At 36.9% G+C, this 21525-nt stretch overlaps 1 protein-coding gene across 1 annotated transcript; it reads right to left on the reverse strand.

Annotated features, from left to right (window-relative positions):
- Positions 1 to 303: 303 nt before the first annotated feature.
- msh2 (mutS homolog 2 (E. coli)) lies at positions 304 to 14593 on the reverse strand. The gene is made up of 16 exons (XM_079850841.1): positions 14348 to 14593; positions 14031 to 14179; positions 13659 to 13946; positions 11633 to 11779; positions 11402 to 11551; positions 11174 to 11307; positions 8531 to 8730; positions 7492 to 7601; positions 7284 to 7407; positions 7050 to 7200; positions 6871 to 6968; positions 5693 to 5938; positions 5351 to 5555; positions 1397 to 1644; positions 1115 to 1284; positions 304 to 1012 (listed from the first exon to the last, which is right to left on the reverse strand). Exons 1-16 carry the CDS (start codon positions 14553 to 14555, stop codon positions 830 to 832), a joined length of 2811 nt encoding a protein of 936 aa, XP_079706967.1. The 5' UTR covers positions 14556 to 14593; the 3' UTR covers positions 304 to 829.
- Between the last annotated feature and the right edge of the window lie 6932 nt (positions 14594 to 21525).

The following is a 21525-nucleotide window of genomic DNA, read 5'->3' on the forward strand; positions in this document are numbered from 1 at the left end:
TTAATGTGCAAACACCCAATTTATACTGTGAAAAAAATATATGAATTCATGTAACATTATGTGGATAATATTTAGTTTATATTACGTTTTCATTCTAATCATTATAGTACTGTTACTTATAGCCCTTATACTATTATAGAATAAGTATTTTTATTTTAATCTTTATTTTAATTGATTTGCATTTTTTTTTTTTTTTTTTATAAAAATATTTTAGTTTAATCTTATTTTATCATTTAATAATTTATACATTTGTTAGACTTTTCCCAGACCTCAATTTGAAATCCCCGGAACTATGGCAACATGAAGATTTAGTACATTTATAAAAGCACAATTCAAAGAAAAACATTTAATTGACTCTTGGTTTCTTTAGAGTTGCTTTTGGGTTTGAATCTAAATTTAAATGTAAAGGTAAGTGTACAAACAAGGTCTGTCTGAACTAAAAGAGTTTATAATTATAATAATAAACCATTATCTTTGAAATGAGGTAAAATGAAACATAAAATTTTAAACGTTCCCCAATTTATCCATAAGATGGCGACATTGCCACTAACCAAAATTCAAGTTGTAATTTTAACTGACAGTGCACACACACAAACAAACAAAATATTTAGAAATGTTTACTCTGAAATAGGATTAATGGCTACAGAACGCATATAACAAGAAAAAAACATCTGAAAAGAAAGCGATGGTGCTAAAATGGAATTTTTTTTTCTAATCTACTATAGATTATATAAATTTCCATTATACCATAAACAATTTTACTGAAATGTTGAACGCATCCATTGAAATGTTGAGAGCATCCACTAAGACAATGCTCATCCTGAAGCCCTCAGGCTGAAGTCAGTTTGACTTTGGCAGAGCGTGACACTATCTCATTGATGAAGCCATTGTTTTGGCCGATGACTTCTGCCTTGAGTTTGCGCAGCTCCTCTTTGACAGCCTTGTCAGACATGCCTTCAACAGGCATTGATTTCACCTTAGCCAGGAAAGCCTCGATGATCTTCTCCCCCTCCTATGGATAAATTCACAAGACAGCACAGCAGTTTATTAACTCTAACATTTTAATGCATTGAGCTTTGCAAATGCAAACATTTCTTTTAATAACACATCTTACCTGTTTCTCCAGGCAGCGTTTTTTGGCTTCAGGCCCAGCTTCTTCCCCGGCTCCGGAAATATCCTGGAACTCCTCAAGCTCCAAAGCCTTCTCCCGTGCATTAGCAATCACATGCTTGGGGAAGTTAGCAAGCTCTGCCACATGAATCCCAAAGCTCTGGTCACACACGCCTAAGTCAAATCAAGCACATATCATACACCAAGCACAATGGAAATATACAATTTTTCAAAATGATTAAAGAGTGTAGTATGCATTTCTTTGCTTTGCTGAAAAGCCACATACCCTTTTTCACCTTGTAGAGCATTGTGAGAGTGCTGTCTGTGGTCAGGGCAGTAACGTGGAGGTTACGGACAGTGGGCACCTGCTGCGCCAGCGCCGTCAGCTCATGGAAGTGAGTGGCAAACAGGCAGAAGGACTTGAGGCGGGTAGCGATGTACTCGGAGATTGCCCAGGCCAGACCAAAGCCATCGTATGTGGATGTGCCTCTGCCTAATTCATCAATAATGATGAGGGAATCCTCTGTGGCTGATCTAAAAAACAAAAATACAAAACATGACATATATTTATCACAAAAAAAGCACTGAAGGGCACAAAATGCACATTGTAAAATAGGGCCGTCAAAATCAACGCGTTAATTTTACGTTTCACTTTTAATAGTTTAACGTTTTAAATATTTAACGCAATTTACACAGCATTGTTTTTTTTCTCCTGCCATCCTTTGGCTAGCGTTACAGTTTATGATCATGCTCTCATTCATTCAAGTGCTATTAAACCATTCAAACGCAATAAGAAGAGAACTAATTTCTGTACTGGCGCGCTGTCTGTAAAGCAGCTCTCTGTGTTCACTCATCGGAAATGCATGCAGAGAAAGCCGCGCCAGTGCCGCATTGAGTTTTCTTTTGCTCTTGAACGGACAAAAACACAAAATTATGTCAAAATGACAATATTTGGCGAGTATCCTCGAAAGCAGGGCACTCTTAAATGAGTTAAGTGCAAATGAGTCATGTGCATCAGGTCTTAGTGACAGCAACCTAATAAACCTGCTGCTGTCTCTCATTAATGTTAATCAGAAAAAAAAGAAAGAAAAGAAAACTCACTCACTGCTCTTGAATGAATAACCTCTGTAGCTTTAATAAGAATGAATCTATATTCAATTTATAGTTTATGTATTTATTTATGTATATACAATTTATAGTTTATCTGAATATTATTTTAAGTTCACTTAAATTAGAAGTTGATATTTTTAAAAGCCCATTAAATGTTGAAAATGATGGCTTTAATTATACTGTAATGTTGAATGGCTATATTTAATGGCTAAAACGGAGCAAAAAAATATTTAATTGAGACATCAATAGCACTATTGGTAACATTCATACTGAGATTCATTCATAGTGCTTAAGAAAAAGATGCCATTAAACAAATGTTAAAAATATGCCATCTTTATGTTGATTCTACATTTTGGAGATTAAATGTGGAAAAAAAATACTACAAGATAAAAATATATTATGTGATTAATCACAGTTGTTTTTTTTTTATAAGTTAATTTTCTTAATCGATTGACAGCATTTTTGTAAATGTATCAAATACATTAAATTATGATAATGTATGCTGGAAGCATTAAAAAAAAAATCATAAAACTTGCAATGTTAAATGCATTTAAAAAAAAGTCAGGTTCAATACAAGTCACTATGTAATCAAAACTGACAAATCTTGTGTGCATTATAACTGGTTTATCTGTGCACATAATGTTTTGTAATCTTTAATCAAAATAACTACGATATCTCTTCTCTGATAATGTGTTCACCGGCACTCACTGTCACTGTGTTCAACTGTCACTCACATGAGATCACAGCAATAGCAAACAACAATGCAATCAATTCCCGATGGACAAAAACAAGTCCCGCACTACATTGTTTCTTGTTCGAAAAGCCGTTTCACTCGGATATACATCACAATAGGCAGGGCCGGTTCTAGACATTTGGAGGCCCTAGGCAAAATTCATGTTGGAGGCCCCCCACCCCCAATAAAAAACACTTGAAACAAATATGATTCCTAACCTTTTTATTTATACAACATTTAATTTTAAATTTAGTATATTTTTACTTACACAGTACATAAGTTTGGACAAATTACTATTTTTAATGTTTTTGAAAGAAGTCTCTTATGCTCATCAAGCCTGGATTTATTTGATCAAAAATACAGAAAAATAATATAGTGAAATATTATTACAATTTAAAATAATGGTTTTCTATTTTACTATACTTTAAAATATATTTCTGTGATGCAAAGCTGAATTTAGTGTCACGTGATCCTTCAGAAAACTTTATAATATTCTGATTTATTATCAAATGTTAGAAATGGTGCTTAATATTTATTTTATAACATGTGATACTTTTTTTCAGGATTTTTTGATTATTAAAAAGTTGTTTTAAAAAAGTCTTCACTATCACTTTTATATATTTAACACATCCTCGCTGAATATTCCTGTTTTTTTCTGTATTTTTGATCAAATAAATGCAGGCTTGTAGAGCATAATAAGAAACTTCTTTCAAAAACATTAAAAATAGTAATGGGTCCAGACTTTTTACTGGTAGCCTACTACATCAAACTTTATCTAAGGTAATCTCTTTTTTGTTTAATGAAGATGTTATTGTTCTTGTTGTTATTTTGCTGTTTTATTCAGTTTATTCACAGTTCCAGAATCCCACTTCAGTAGATGAACATGAACGTGCTTTTATAATTGTTTTCATAGCTGCGTTATGGGCAGGATTTTTCCCTCCCATTTAATCAATATTGACTGCAGATATTGTCATATTATTAATATCAGTAATATGATATTATGTATTGCATTGCTACCTTAAATATGCTATACACAAATCAAGTGGAAGAGAAAGATACGATCGCAACTGAGCAGGAAAAAAATTCTAAACTAATATTCGTATAGGCTATGATGTCAGGGTATTATCTAATCATCAGCATCAGAATATAGAAGATAGACCCATAGATATGAGATCCTTTATTTGAAACATTTAAAAATGTTGCAGTGTGTTGGTTTTTTAACTTTGAATACAAACGTCTTGTCTTTTACTTTTGTAGCTTTTTTACTAGTCAGCTCCCAACGCGATGTTATTCATTGTACGCACAAATTCAAAGCGTCGCGTCTGGGCACGTTAATGACGCTCGCGCTCTTTTAAACTCGTAGACTAACAAAGCGGTGAATGATTTTTCCAGAAATGACGCTGATCTACAGTAGCCCACAAGTTTATATTTAAAATACATTGCAATCACTCCAAAATCGATGACCTGCATTACGAGCTGTGCTTCTTTGCATGCCTATTTAGGCTTTTGCTTCACACTCGCAGCACCTGATGGATGCGTTCGTTGACCGCCGCTGACGTCCCCTCGGACTTAACTGGCTGGCGCCTCTATACAGTCATGGGCTGGCGTTAATGTGACGTAATGTAACAGTCTATGGTTAAGATAAACATCGTCACTATTTTTAGTTAATTAAGACATTTTGAAATAAATTGTAGATAGGACATTTGTACAATTTATTTTTTTTTTTGTCCCTCTGTCTGGGCCCCATCCCGCCAATCGGGCCCTAGGCACGTGCCTAGTTTGCCTTTGCATTAATCCGGCTCTGACAATAGGAAAGAAACGACTATCGCAACTTCCATTTCATGCCGACTTTAAGTTCAACTGACAGCATTTGTGGCATAATGTTGATTACCACAAAAAATTTAGATTAGTCCCTAAAAAAAAAAATCAAGGTTACAGTGAGGCATTTACAATGGAAGTGAATGGGGACCATTTTTGGAGGACTTCAAAGCAGAAATGTGAAGCTTATAAATGTATAAAAGCACTTACATAATTATTCCGGTAAAACTGTGTAGTCGATAACTCTAGTTATTTCTGGAGTCATTTTAGGTTCATACCTTTGTTGTTATATATCTTTTTTTCACACTAAAATCATGCTCATATGCATATTTTTTACATCTTGTGGCTAAACTACAAGCGGGTATAGTGAGTATTTTAATATTTATAGATTGGCCACATTTACTTCCATTGTAAGTGCCTCAACTGTAACCCAGACTTTACTTTTAGGGACAAGTGGAAATTGATTGCTGATTACCACTGAATCTACAAATGCTGTCGATTCAGCTTAACTTGTACAGAACTTGGAAAATTCCTTTAAAAATAATGGGAGTACAAAATGTTTCAAATGTGAGTTCTGACCGAAGAATAGCAGCCGTCTCCAGCATCTCAGCCATAAAGGTGGACACTCCTTTGATTTGGCTGTCCCCCGCACCCACTCGAGCGAGCACACAGTCCACCACGCTCAGCTCTGCCGCATCACATGGCACAAAACAGCCAATCTGTGCCATCAGCACGATCACACCCACTTGGCGGATGTATGTAGATTTACCACCCATATTTGGACCTAAAAATATCAGAAAAAAGCCTTTTATTATATAGATTATGGATTAATGCATTTACGTACATGAATCTTCAATTTAATGCTAGTGCTCATCTTGTACTAGCTAAGTTTTATAATCCTCCAATCAAATAAGAGCTGACCTGTGATGATATGAAACATCTCCTCGCCCCTTGTGAAGGTGACATCATTGGGAATGAAAGCCACATCATCTTGGGCTTCGACACAGGGATGTCTTGCCGCTTTCACAATGAGTCTCCCTGATCCTTTCTCTAGTATTTTGGGCCTAATGTAAGGCACTGGGGCAGCATGGGACACCACGGCAAAGCTCACCACGGTATCCAGCTGAGCTATCACCTCATTTAGTGTCTGTACTGGATCCACATAGCCTATGGTACAAACACAGGGTTACTGAACTATTCGTTCTCAACAGGATAACAACATTGTTAACCAAAATTAAAAATAGCTTAATGCTAATAACCAAAATGACTAAAGGATAACGTGTTCAATATACATTAATGTTGATAACCACAGAAAATCATTTTAAACCATAAACCTGGGTAAATTCACAATGAAATTAAAATGTAAATTATTTGAATGGAACTTTTTATACATGAGATCGCACCAGTTAGCAAACGACAACCAATTAACCAACGATCCAAACAATTGGAAAAGGACTAAATCAAGTCACCCCGATATTTCTTGTTCGAGAAGCTGTTTCACTCGGATATGTCACCATGTAAGAAATGAAAATCAGAATGTCCATATCATGGCAACATTATTTAAATGCTTATATTACAACAATTCTTCCTTAAAATGCATTATTTGAGCTGTTGTCTAACCTGTCATTTTTGAAGTATATTATTGCAACATTTGTTTTGACAAATACCATGTTAATAAAATCATAAAATCATGTTTTTTTCAAAACAGTGTTTGTGTGTTTTACTTCCAACCACTTTAAATGCTCGAGCTCTTTAAACCTGGATGGATTCTGATTGGATGAATCGTATCTGAATTATCATTTTTTTGTGTCATTATTGTTATAGTTGTGGCGTGGAATTCTCATAGAATTCGAGCAATTAGTATAGAGATATATGTAACGTCCTTTGTGTGAACTGGCCTTTATTTCATACAGGTTTATTTATTTTGAGGAGGGGGGTTTTATACTCGGTAATAATATTGTCTCTTTTTTGGGATATTATACTCTGTGTTAATGATACAGAGAGAGCCTTACCTGTATAGTATCCAGAATTACAATCAAATTAAAGTGAAAAGTTCAAAAACCACAGGGAACAACCCTTTAGAAATGAATGACTCTCACCAGCGGCTATGCTGATGATCTCTTTGACGATGGCGTTCTGAGCCTCTTCATACTCTTCTCTGCTTTTAATGTACTCTTCATTCAAAGAGCTCAGCTTACTGTGAAACAACACAATCACTTACAAAGAACTCCAACCATTAGCTGCACCAATATTTGAACATCTCATACAACATCCTTGCCTGTTAGTGAATCGCACTCCGTTCTTCTGAACATCTAAAGTTGTGAATTTCTTGTTGTTGCGAAGGCTCTTTTCTTCTTTGCACGTGACTCGGAAAAAGTAACCGATCTGCGCATTGGAATCGAGCTTCACAGTCTTGGCTGCTTCCAGCCCTAAAGATCAACATTTGTTACTAGTTCAACACCAAAATGCTTAATAGGGAAATGCATTTAATTTCCACACTTTGATCACTTACCAAGCTCACGAGCCGCACTGCTCAAAGCGGCTTGCATGGATTTCTCCAAACGATCCATGTTCTCCCTTAGCTCACTCAATGTGGGATCAAATGAGGGTTTTACTAGGAACTCGTGATGCTCAACCTGACAAAAAAAACCCACAAGTGTTACACATTTAATGATTTTAAAGTTTGTTTAAAGCACAAAGTGCAAATGACAAGAGCAGACCTGGTTCATGTCCAGTGTGGTTTCAATCATCTCCTGAAATTTTGAGAAGTCAGAGATGAGGTCGTTAAGAGGAGAGATGAACGCTGCGTGCAGGAGGACCTGATGTTTCCCTGTTAACAGATTAAAATACAGCTGTCACTCATTGTGGTGTCCCACAACAAACTTTGTTGCTCAAATGCTTCGAATGCAAAAATTTTTCGAAATGTCTTTTGGTAGAGCAAAGCACAAGTTTCAATAAAAGGATATGTTTCGGTCCAGTCGCTTTTTTATGTACTTTACATTGTTGCTGCAGTCCTAAAATTTTTTTCGCCATTACCACAAACAAGCTACGTAGCTGCTTGAATCTGAGTGCAAGAGCGCTAGGTTACCATAGAAACATAAGTGGTTTGTAGTTGATTGCTGTCATGACACACGAACAGCGCTGAACGTGCACATTGGCCGGTACAATTTTAAATATATTAAAATGTATCATGACAAACTTTTCATTAACTTAACTGTACAACAAAGGAATTGTAATTGGCTGCTGTTTCTGCAGAAAGTGGATTTCTGTTGATATATCTAATTTTTTTATCGATCATTTATTGGTAAAGGGCGAGAGACCTGGCGAGTCACATGAGTTTTGTCAAAGAGCCAGGTGTGGCTCGCAAGCCATAGGTTCCCGACCACTCCACTAAGCCATATAACATTTTCACAACCATGTATTGTCCAAATCCATACAAAAGTTAAGTTAACCAGCAACTTGTGAGTAACTGTTTCAACGCCAATTTTTACGTGCATTTGAGGATTTGAACCCTGGCTAACATGCTAAGGACGTCGCCGCTGCGAGCTCACGTAGAGATGTCAGAAGCAATCCGTGCATGAAATGTATTAGAAAACGTAACACTTTGCAGTTTATTTAGTAATTTTTAAGGCCATTTCACTATTTCAGTCATCATACAATTACGATTTATGATCTCGGATTTGCGCTTTTCTCGTGGCTCATACTTTTCAGGTCAGAAAATACAGAGATCCGTATAAATACTGAAGAAAAACTGCTTACCACAGTATCTCTCCAATGCCAGCACCAGACTCGGCAGTTGCCCCACAGCTTGATAGACCCGATAACAGTCCTGTAAAGTAGAGCTCTGACGCTGGAACTTCTTTGCCATCCGGTTCAGATCTGGAAAACGCCGGAGAAGATCCTCTTGACAACTTTTCCTCAGCTCAGAGTCTTCCACAAAAGTCTCCACAAGGTCCAGTCTGCACAACATGACCACAAATGCACGGATCAGTTCTAACGTCAACCAAATACGTTGTTAATTTTAATTCATATATCATCCACCCGCCACCCACTCGAACCAATGATTTTCTCTGATATAGATATCCGCACCCGATCATCACACATTACAATTATTCAAAAATACTCATTGTTAAGCATGCTAGTTAAAAATGGCAAAAATTGCATTTCCTAATAGCCTAAACACAGGCTTTACTCCCTTTAAACATAAATTGTCACCGTTTCCTTCACTGCAACTTCCTGGACACACATACACACTATATTAAATGCGTTCATCCCAACCAAAGGCTGGATATAGGCTTTATGAGCTTACTGTCATATTCACATGAAGTGCTTCACAGCCGTTATCACATTCCTAGCACTTGATACGTCTTGGTTAACTATTTCAGTAAAACGCTCCCATGAATAATTTATTTTTAAAGGAGAACTCCGGTCAATTTTAACATTGAGCTCATTTTTTTGTACATTTGGAGTGCTGTCAATACAGAGAACAACGACAAAAATCGGTGTTGCCTACACAGAGTTATTCTATTTTTAAAATTTGCACCCTGTTGACTTCAATGGGGCAAGTACTAAACCTGCTTTTAGCCTCTTAACATCCTTGATGTGTCATTACAAGTGCACAGAAAATGTGAGTGATTCCTTCTGAGTGAACACGAGTGGATCTGACTGCAGTAGATGTGAAAGAAATGTATAAAAATGATGTTATTTAAGCCAGCGCAAATACCTTTGTTTACATCCTGTTTTTCGGTTGAAGTCCAAAGTAGTCGATTGCCGAGTTCACGCGCGTGATCATAGGTATTAAACCTATGCGTGTGAACTCTGCAATCGACTACTTTGGAACAAGTCAACAGGGTGCAAATTAAAAAAATAGAATAACTCGGTGTAGGCAACACCGATTTTTGTCGTTGTTCTCTGTATTGACAGCACTCCAAATGTACAAAAAAATGAGCTCAATGTTAAAATTGACCGGAGTTCTCCTTTAAGCTTGAGTGTATTTTTAGAAAGCTATTAAGTTATTAAGCAATAATGTAGGTTTTTTTTTTTTGCCTTTGTGTTTTGTATAATGATATAGGTGCTCTAGGCAATTTTTTTCCTTTATTGGTTTCCCCTTAAGAGATAGACATTGTTGTTGAAAATTAAAGTAAAAGAGTGACGCACGTTTGTTGCGTTTTACAATGAAATGAGAGTTCGGTGTCTTTATTTTAATCAACACAATGATTTATCTCTCTTCGACCCATGACCTAGCCTGGGTTTCCCCATGGTGCCTTGCACACAGCGCGATTTTATTCACGCTGCTAGGCAGCCTGGACACCATGGACCAGATTTTCCCCTCAAAAAGCAAACCAATCACAGAACGGGGAGGGAGCAGCAAGACGATGGCGGCGTCTATGCGACACACCGAAGCAGTTTGTTTATATCTATGGATCCAACATGGCATCAGACGCGAAGTTACCTTTCGATGCAGCCTTAGATAGTGTTCTAAGTAGTTTAGAACGCAAGTTTATTTCGTCTTCTTCCTCGTCGAATTTCTGTCGCTCTACATACGTCATCTGGTATAATTGAAACGATTGGCTATGATCTACGTACAGGCGCATTTGATAGACATTCGTAGCGCCCAATAAACGGCTCTGGGCATTCGTAAACCACGCCTCAAATACGAGAAAATGAACATGTGGTTCCCAGACCACGTCTCAATGAGACGAGCCAGGCTACCCATGACCCGCATTTAATTGAATTTTTCTTTTACCTGGCCTGCCGACCCGCGGATTTTCCGCAGTGTCCACGGATATAACCGCGTTAAACACATGCACACTACCGTTCAAAATATATATATTTTCAAATAATTAAGACTTTTGAGAAGGATGCATTAAATTTATCAAAAGTGACAGTAAAGATATTTAATGTTAGAAACGATTTGTTACAATAACTGGGTAATAACTAGGTACTAACCCTGAATCTACCTCTAAACCTCATCTAAGCCCATGTAGTTACCTTATATTACTCAGTACTGTCTTGGTGAGTACACTAAGTTCATTCATGTTTATGTTGTGCTGTAACTAGCAGTAAAGCGGAAGAAATGATCGGGGTGTCGCTTTGCTTGAACTGAGGTGCTACAGCGATTTGTCACACCACGCTAAAGAGCTCCCAAACAGTATTTATTGTTTGAATTTTATAATAAAAAGGACAGAATTTAAAATCCGTGTCTTTGTTTCACATCAAAAATCAAAAGAGAAAGCTTATTGTGATTTATTGGATAGGAGGTGTGATAAAAGTTCTGTTCATTCATTAACTGAAAACAGCATAGCCCGACATTCTTGGGATTTAAGAATTTATATCAGGTCATAAAAATTAGAATCAAGAATATTTTTTACCCAGGCCTTATATAGCAAACAAAAGTCTCACCTTTCTTCTATCTTGTTTTTGTCAATGAGAGGCTGTTTGATCCACTGGTTGACCAACCGCTGTCCTTGAGGGGTACGACATTTGTTTAAAAGGCCTGCCAAGGAGTGTGTTCCAGTGGCATCATCAGAGGAACCCTGAGAAATCATAGAGGAAGAACATATATCAGAATTCAAAATAACCTTTCGCTGAAGAACTAGCATATGTTTGTGTTTTTGAATAACCCCTGACCTGGAAGAGATTCAGGGCCTGCACAGCAGCATTATCCAGACGCATGTACTGGTTGAGGTCAAACGTGGTAATTTTGAAGGAACCGAAATTGGCCTCATCTGAGAGAAGCTCCAGGTATTTGATGACTGCTTCTAAGCAAGACATTGCAATCTGGAAAAGCAATAACCTAGTTAAATCTCCAGACGAACCACCTGAAATGACACACTTGTAACTTGTTGCAGCGCCCCAAACCTGCTTCTCCATCTCTGGAAGGGCAGCACTGGACACCGTCTCTCCCTTGCGGGCCTTCAGTAGGCGATTCAGATCCTGCACAATGTCTTTGGTTGTGAACTCAGATTTCTTCCTGTCTGTGAGCAGAATGCCACCCCGTTGCACAACCTGAATTATAAATAGCATCCAATATGGATGAAAGAATTATTATGGTTATAAAATCTTGGTCTATGGATGCAGTCATATTAATGGGGTCATGAAATGTATTTCCAGATCTTTATATAATGTTTCTGGAGGTTAGCCTTTGAAGTTAGTGAAGTTTCTTTCATCAAAAAAGTTAAAATATTTATAAAAATGATCATTTTCTATCCTCATTTCCAACCATAGACGGTCTTACTAAAAAGCAATATTGACACACATGAGTTGTGGAAGTCATCATGAAACCAAAATGAACAATTCTTTTTTTGTTATGGAATATTGCAGTATTTATTATAAATGATTTATCCATGCATTTTTTTTTTAATTCATTTCCTCAATCTTTAACCAAAATAACTTCTCCCTCTTGCAACAACATTTCTTCTGATGACACGTTTACTGGTGCGAGGGCAGGACGACCTGTCAATCACATGACATCACAGCAATAGCTAACGCCGATGGAGCAATTTGCAGAGCGGACACGGTACGAAGCGATCACATTAGTCAAACTAAACAGACTTTGGGGGTCAAACTTGCTCAGGCATGGTTCAGATCGCCAAAACTCATAAACAAAAACTCATACTTTAAACTGTGGCGTTACCTTTAAGGTATGAAACTTGTTTGTTTTTATTGCAGAGTGACTATTTCAATTTATCATTTTCTGACCCCTTTAAAATTCTATAAAATTTTCATTTTATAGCCAATATTAAAATTGTACTGTTTTGTCAAAATGTACAAACTAAAACTAATTATTTTAGATGGTAAAAGTAAATTCAGGCATCTCAGCATTATGTTGTGCAGAATAAAAAGTGGATATTCATTTTGAGATTCCCAAAAGATTACATTTAACATCAGTGTTATTAAATTATGTTTTTAAAGATTAACTTTAAGTGAGAATTATGATGGCTAAATGTAATGTATATGATATAAACATGCACAGTTAAATATTCAATATCAACCAATACCATTTAAAGGCAGCCAGGTAGGTGTTTTGTACCAGAAACATTTTTCGTTGTGGTGGTTAAAAAGTCTCTTCACAAGCTGATAGCAATCACTATGTTAAGTGGTCTAAATGTATTTATATGTATATTTATTGTCTTTGGAAGTAATAGGACCATGGAATGCTCATCCAATCCGACATCCTACCTGCCTGTCAACATAAGTCTTTCCATACCTCCGTGCACCCTGCTCGCGCAAACATCACACGTCATCAGCGCGTTTCATGCTATGCAGAGTTAGACAGACCTCAGTCACTGAGCACCACAACCGAAACAGCAGCCACCTTTTACAGTTCCTCCTGAACCAAAACAACAAGCTTATGCTGCATTTACGCGATAACTACTGTAATTTGTAAGAGATGGAATCCTGTCAATTTATAGGCTACTCGGTGCAGTTCTTGACTCGAATTTATGCGTTACAACACTATCAACGCAGAAATTAATCTGCAGCAGTCAGGTGGTACAGGTCAATGCTCTTTAAGTTGTTTATGTTCATTATTATTGTAATGTTATGTGCTTTGACGGCGTTGTTGTGCCGAATTCTGACCCCAGCCAAATTATTACAGAGGGGGATAATACTTTGTCAGGCAGTGACACCGTGACGCTTTTATTTGCTCCCTGCTGAACGAGTGCACGTGTTTTGAAGGAGATGTGGCTTTGGAGACGCTCTGAAGGGAGGGTGGGATCTTTCAAAGCTAACTCGCTATTGCTAGCCTCTCAGAAAATTGCTTACCCTAATTTTAATCTTTTTAAAAAAAAACTCTATTATCAGTTATTAACTGACATGGCACCAATATACCATGCATCTCTATCTTGTTTCAAAACACACAAACTGGCATTTATAAGAAAGTTACCTGTTTGAGTTTCCCAAGGTCTCCTCCTGCATCTCCTCCAGGAAGCACACACTCTTTGGGCCCGATCTGCACAAGAAGAGCCTCCAGATTGGAAAACTGATCATTGTCTGGGAATTCACACACACCGAGTTTCCGGAGTGTGCTGTCTACATAGCCAACACCGACAACACGCTGTCCATCAGCCCCGGTGCCAAGACGAACCCCGACGACACCGGCTGCACCCTCCCCAGGTCCTGCTCCACTGCCAAACAAAATCTCCTCAAACTGGGTCAGGTTTCCTGGGGAAGCCTGGAACGCAAAATACAAACATGATGAGATTGGGAGGGGTGATACTGAGAAAAATGTATCAAAACAGTAAAGAAAGTAAGATACCTTGAAAGATATCTGCCAGTCATGATCTTTGCTACTCTTACTGGCATTCTTGAAAACTTCCACCCGGTACTGCCTGACCAGCAGCAGGTCCCTCACAAATGACTCAAAGTTCATCTTACTGAGGACCACACTCTCCAACCTCTTGTTTCCTGCGTAAATTCAAAGTATATTCATTTGACCGAATTACAGATATAATAAAATAATCAACATACTGATGCAGTTTAGGCAAGATGCATATATCTGCACAATAGAAAGAAACAAAGATATCTTTAATGAACTGATATTTTATTAAATAATCCTATAACTTTACAGCTAACCTGATCCCAGGTTTTTGATGACTCCGTTCGTCTTGAAAACCTCCTTGGCTGCAAAAACCGCATCTTTTCCGTGTACCGTATAGTAATCGTTTCGATCAAATACTCTCACGGTGGTGTCAGGTTTCTCAGGCATAGAAAAATAAAAATTCAAGAATCCATGTTCAGACGCACTGTCCATAGACAGATTTTGTTTAGGTTGCACCGCCATGCTGGAATCTCCCGCCACAGACCAGGCGCGCCAGGAGGGTCAAAGGCATACGGGGCGGAGCTAAAATGACGACGACCACACTTCAAATGAAGAACGGTTATTTTGTAACAATTTTTTTTTAAACTTGTGCATCGCTACTATCCTGTTAAAACCTTCATTGTGTCCAGATTTAAATAGAGTATAGATGTGAATTGTACTTTTTGTGATTCACAACCAGAGACTTTTTTTTTGGCATTATGAGCATACAAGAAAACATTTGCAGGATAGGCTATTTGCCAGTTCATTGTACATTTCAAATATAAAGACTTTAACTTTATTTAGCATTTTTCTCACCTTCAAAAAGATATTAGGATTTATATTAAAGGGATAGTTCGCCCAAAAATGTTAATCCTTCATCATTTACTCACCCTCAAGTTGTTACAAACCTGTATGAGTTTCTTTCTTCAGCTGTACACAAAACTGCACACAAAAGAAGATATTTTGAAGAATGTCAGTAACCAAAGAGTTGTGGGGCACCATTGACTTCCATAGTATTTCCCCCCCAAACTATGTTAGTCAATGGGGCCCATCAAATGTTTGGTTATCCATATTCTTCAAAATAACTTATGTTGTGTTCAGCAGCATAAAGAAATACCAACCGGTTTGGAACAACCTGAGGGTGAGTAAATGATGACAAAATTAAATTTTTGGGGTGAACTATCCCTTTAAATCTGTATCCACCTCCTGTAATATATCTATTGTAGCAATTCTTTATATGGCACTTAGCCTATGTATTCTGTGGATTTGAAAAAGAAAGAATATTTATTTGTCTTAACCATTGTCTCTAGTAATCAGAATAGTTCTTGAAGGATTTGGAGATTATATTAGGAGAAAACTGGGATGTTTAGTAAGGATTAGTGTATTTGATGTGCTATTTTATTTTATTTTAAGACTTTTTTGCAATACAAACAAATGAATATTGTTGAGTTATATAATTGTTTATATATGTAATAATCAAGTATTATATTGGGTAAAGGTAAACACCATATGCATATGAATAATATACCTTGCACACCCAGTTGCTCACATCTAATAAATGTTGAGTCATGCATTAGCCTCTTAGAAAACATTTTTTATTTATTTTTTACATTTTTTAATAATGCTAACAAATGATTCAAACTGATATTAATATTACTATATACGACACCTCTTTTGTGTTGTGGCATTGAATAAAAAACAAGTAAACAAATGTTCCACAGCAAAGAAGTGCATATATAATGCTCTTAATATTCTAATATTATATCCAGGGTATTGAATTATATAATTATTATATAAGCCATATTTTTCCAGAGTGTGAGCTGGAAATACATACATACATCCTATTAAAAAAGAACTGAGAACAATATCATCCATACGTCATCCATATGCTGTTACAATAATAATGTACTCTGATTAAGTCCTTGATCCAGCTATTTACTGACTTTTATTCATAATATGATACTAATGTCACAGGACTTTTATTGTTTAACATGCAAGCATAGCTGTCATAATCAACAGCATAGTGGTTCTGAATGTCTAAATCACAGTTATATCTGATTGAAAATAGCTGTTTTGCATGTGTCGGGTTAATTACAGATCAGCGAGGTCACATTTAATGATGGTTATTTGCTTCATTCCCTTGGACGAGATAACCATCCATTCTGTATGAAGCTGTAATTAAAGGACTGTTAATTTGAGCCCTCACTCTGAGCTTCGGTCAAACAAATAGGCTTTTATAAAGATATGGCAAATTGCTGAAAAACAATAGTATAGCTTTTAGCTTGCTTGAAGTGTTTAACAGGTAAACTATCCCTTTAAGTCAAGAGATGTGGCTTTGGAAGCCAAACACAACAAAAGTGCAGAAGTTGCAATAGCAGGTAAGTGTCACTTGGTGTCAGAACTGGGCTAGTGAGGCCAGAATGAAAAGTGATCCATCCCTGCAGGGATTCTACATGAAAGACTCCTTACATAACAGCTAACAGTGTGCCTCTCTAAAGTAGCTTTACTTCATTCACTGTATGAACAGACCTGGAAATCGGCTGTGGCAAACATTTGAACTGTATTTTAGCCTGCAAAGCACAATTTGCATGTGTACATCATACAGGTAAGCACTATGCCAACATATGTGCACACACGCAACCTTTTTCCACTGAAAGTCACTTTCCAAATTTGAGAAAACAGGTTGAAGGACAAACTAAAGCTGTCGAGGCATTATTATCACATCTTATTTTTACGCGTCTGTCCTGTTCAGGGTTTGTCCTTAAAGATATAGTTCACCCAGAAAATAATATTCTGTCATCATTTACTGAACCGCATGTCGTTCCAGATCTGTATGACTGGAACCTAGTAGATCATTTAAGAAATATCTCTTTTTTTTTTTTTTTTCTTGTCTGTACGTTGAAAGTAAATGGTAATTGGCAACCTTGGTTACCAAAATATCTTCTTTTGTGTTATGCAGAAGAAAGTTGTACAGGTTTGGAATGACATGAGCGTGAGTAAATGACGACAGACTTTTAATTTCTGGGTGAACTATTTCTTTTAAGTATTTTGTTTACATTTTTGGTTAAACTATCTGTTTTAAGATTACACTTCTTATTCAATAAAAATCACTTCTTCTGCATTTAATCAAACTTCTGTGTGAATGAAGTTGAAATGTTGGGATGTGTACTACTTGTGGTGTGTGTTCGGTGGAAAAAATAGTGGGTGGTTGGCTAAACTTAAGTCTTTTCCTAGAATTGATTTCATCAGGTACATAAAATTGTGTTTGGCTACACCTTTAAGTATGTTTACAAATGAATGTATTATATACAAAAGGGACCGCCACAAAGTACTATGTACACTCCTGGACGAAAAAAATAGGCCAAGCCCAAAATGACAACAATGTCCTAAAAACTGAAAAGTTTTTCCTTTGTATTTTTCCACGTACAGACAACGGCATTGTCAAATCGTCAAAAAGAGACTAAAAGCGTTGTATTATGCATGCCAGGCCAGTAGTTGGCGATGTCACTTTGTAAAGAAACACTATGCGCCTATAGACTGAACACGTAATGCACATGACGTCACCGTTTTCACAAATTCACGTTTTTGACATTAGCGGTATTATTTTCAAAAACTTCCACTTTGAAACCCGTTTTCAAAAGTTTGCTTTTTCAGGCCCCCAAAACGCTGTTGTCGTGTAAATGAACAGCCAAAACACATAAAAAGTTTAAACGGCCCCTAAGCTTTTAATTGTCTTAACCACAAATTAAAAGCCATTGCTGTCTCAGAAAAACATCACAGACAGAATGAAGTTTTTGGCAGAATATGGAAGTTGTGTGTGGAGTGATGAATCTCAATGAAACACGAGTTGCATGGTGATGCTTCAGAGTGGTGTCTTCAAAAATATGCTGAGAAATATATAATAATAAATGCATTTATACCACAGTGAAGCATGTAGGAAGAAGGGTCATTGTGGGGAGCCTTTTTAGCTGCTGATATTGGTGAGCTACTTCACAGTGAAGAGGCATTTAATGCTTTGGAGTACAGGAGAATATTGACTTGCTTCCTACAAATGGTAAGCTATCTAAAGAGGAATGATCAGATGTTATTTTCCAACAGACAATGCTCCTGCCCAGAATTGCAAAGACAACCAAGAAGTGGCTTGACATCAAGTTCACCAGGGTCATGTTTTGGCCTGGTCAGAGTCCAGATTTGAACCCTAATGAATCCATTAGAACCCTAATTTGAAGCCATTAACATTGAGTGGAACAACACTGACTCTTCTTCCTGTATAAAGTTGTCTGAAAGTTGGGGAAGGCTATTCCATGCTATACGTTACTCTATCTACTGTATACTGTAAAAATGGGCCACGCCAAAAATGCTGGAGAACCATTTTTCAATCACTGGTCAGGAAATGAGCAAGAATTGCACATATAGGCTATATAATTTTTGGCTTGGCCCATTTTTGTTACCCAGGAGTGTATGTATATGCCAAAGTATGTTTGTAAAGAACCCTGTTGCATTGCCATTGGTGTTATTGGTTCTCAGTTAATTCCATATGGGCTGAGTGAGAGAGTGTTTGTTCTCTGCAGTGGCCTTTCGCGGTGGGATGGCCTGCTTTAAAGGGGGTGGCAGCCTGCTGCAGCGCTCTGGACTGGGGCCAGATGCAATGGTCTGACTCTTACTGCTGTGACAGGGCAGAACTGGGAGCACTGCAGAGGATTAAATCACCAGGACATGGACAGACAGATTTTAAAGTACCCACTGTTGCTTTGAAAATCAGTCTTTAATTCTACTTCATAGAACAGAAATTTGTACATACTGTCAAACTTTTTAAATACACAAGTAATGTGCCAGTTCATGCACTCAAATATTTGTTGGGGCCATTGATTTGATGTACACATAAATTGAAGAAATAAATGTAATCTGCACACTAAAAAAAGAACAAAATTGAAGTTATTCCAGAATAAGAGTATATATATAAACAGGGAATAAAGTTTGTAGCCCTCTCTAACCACTGCTATCGGTCTTACAGTGTGACATTAATGACAACTGAGATCCCACAGTGTGACATGGCTTACAGCAGGGATCATGTTCATGCAGTCTGACAAGCAACAGTCATAAAGGACTGTTTATTATAAATCGTGTGCACCTGGCTTTACATTACGGACATTGCGGTTTATTGCTCTGGCCACATCTGCAGTGCTCATGCCTCCCAGCAGCAGGTCTATGGCATCTTCACACATGAGGACATCTTTCTCCTGCTGTTTTTCAGAGTAGAAAGGTCTCTAGTGTCCTAAGTTTTCTTAGTGTCCTAAGAACTGTGATTTTAATACTGCCTGTTATCTGTTAGTGTGTTAAGGTCTGTTCCACAGGAGCAAATATGGTTAATTGAACATTGTTTAAACCCTTTCCAATAAAGATTATTTGGATTTTACTAAATTAACTTTAAAATACAGTATCCTGAAAAAGGATATATATATATATATATATATATATATATATATATATATATATATATATATAGCAATTGTGGTATCAATAACTGTTAATCATTAAGGTCATATACAGCACAAAATGCAACAAGAAGCAATAAAAAAATGATTTCTGGGATAACACGAGGGAAGGACCAGCCCAAAAAATCTATCAGTTGTTACTTCATTCGGTCATATGTCAGTAATTGCCCTTGTCAGCACAATGTATGTTCATATTAGTCTTCTCGTTGTTATCTGCTAAATGGCATCTTAGTAACTTGGCCATCAGTAAGTACTGAACAGAGTGTGTGTGTGTGAGAACAGCCAAGTCTATCAGCTGTCTAAAACTGGGCCATCTGGAGTCAACAAAAAAAAGTCAAAGAGCGAATCTAAGTGTATGGTTAAATACAATGTAGAATTCATTTTGAATTTTGAATGTGCTTATAACTGCATGTATATTTTGCTATTATGTTAATAAACAGATACATATACAGCCTCTAATAAAGAACAGGATAATTGTACAGAATATTCTGTACATATAAAGCTCCTTTTTAAAGTGTGTTAATTATCTGGAGGGTTCGGTGATGTCAAATATAGGTCTCACTAAATATGTGGTTAAATATTAATGCTTTTTGTGAAACTGAAGCCTCTGCTGTACTTGAATTACAGGTAGCATTTTACAGTGTATTAGAGACACAACTATGCTGACCAAGAAAGTTTAGGGTAAATATATTATATAAATATTCATAACACATCAGTTTGCTTTTTGACTCAGCATATGTTTGCTCCCTTTATAAAGCCATGTCTTAAGGTCACTACTTATGTTTTTTACCATTGTTACATGACTTGAAATGTTTTACAGTAATCCTTGTTGCAGTATCAGTTAAGTTGCACTTTAACCCACCATGTTTGTGCATTTTATTTGCGGCAATTAAAGCTATGGCTGAGGTTTGTTTTAACCGTGGAGCTCTGCATATCTGCAAAGGGCAATAAAGAAGGATGTGACATAATTTATGTCCTTTGTAGATAGAAAATCTGTGCTTTTAAATCTAATCCTATTTAGTGCTGCAGTCTTTGGATCTTATTATTGAATGTATTGTTTTGTTTACACAAAGGTTGTCATATGCATTCAGACAGTTTATTATATCGCCTCTTTATAGATATATCATGTCAACATGAAAAATAATGTAAACTTTCGCATTATGTAATACAGTACATATAATAATTTCAATTACAAAGATTGAAATTGAAGATGCCCAACCTCTCTGAAGACTAAGCTCCAAAGCTTTTTTATACCACTGATCTCTTAAAGCTCCTGATGTTAATAAAAAAAAGCCTGTGTTTGCCACAAAACACTCTTTTTCTGTCCATTTAATTCTGATTTATTTATTGTTCTTATTGAGAAATCTCACAGAGGTGGTAGATTATATGAATGTAAATCCCCTTTTTAAATCGGCTTTACTGCCAAAGATCCAGAGCTTATCTATTATTAGTCAGGATTCAAGCCTTTGTGAATTCCATTGTGGCAAAATCTGAATTGAATTTTGCAGAATTGAATTTGAAACATCCTCCTTCCATTCTCGATGGACAGCCTTTGTCAGTTTGACATAAACCCTGACCATAATTACCATGTATCGTTCACTTATTGTGAAGTTTGCCTAAGTTTCCCTGTCTGCCTTCACTATTCAACTACATGATTTTTGGCTGTCATTCAAAAAAGAGAGAGGGAAAGACACTCAGAAAGGGAAAGACAATCTCAGTTACGCTCTTTTTCCTTTATGTACAGCTTCGTGAACACAACAACACATACATAGACACGCGTGCCGTGCATACAGGCACACACAGGTCTATGTTGGGAAACCGGAGCCTGGTGTTGCAAAGTCTGCCAGTGCTTGCTACAAAGCCTCAATGTGCATTAAGAATGAATAGGTCTTCAGTTTCATGGCCCTCACTCCGAGTAAACACCTGAGTGGTCAGGGGCTCTTTATACCAGTGATTAT

This window comes from Squalius cephalus, assembly GCF_949319135.1.
Source record: "Squalius cephalus genome assembly, chromosome: 19".
Taxonomy (NCBI): domain Eukaryota; kingdom Metazoa; phylum Chordata; class Actinopteri; order Cypriniformes; family Leuciscidae; genus Squalius; species Squalius cephalus.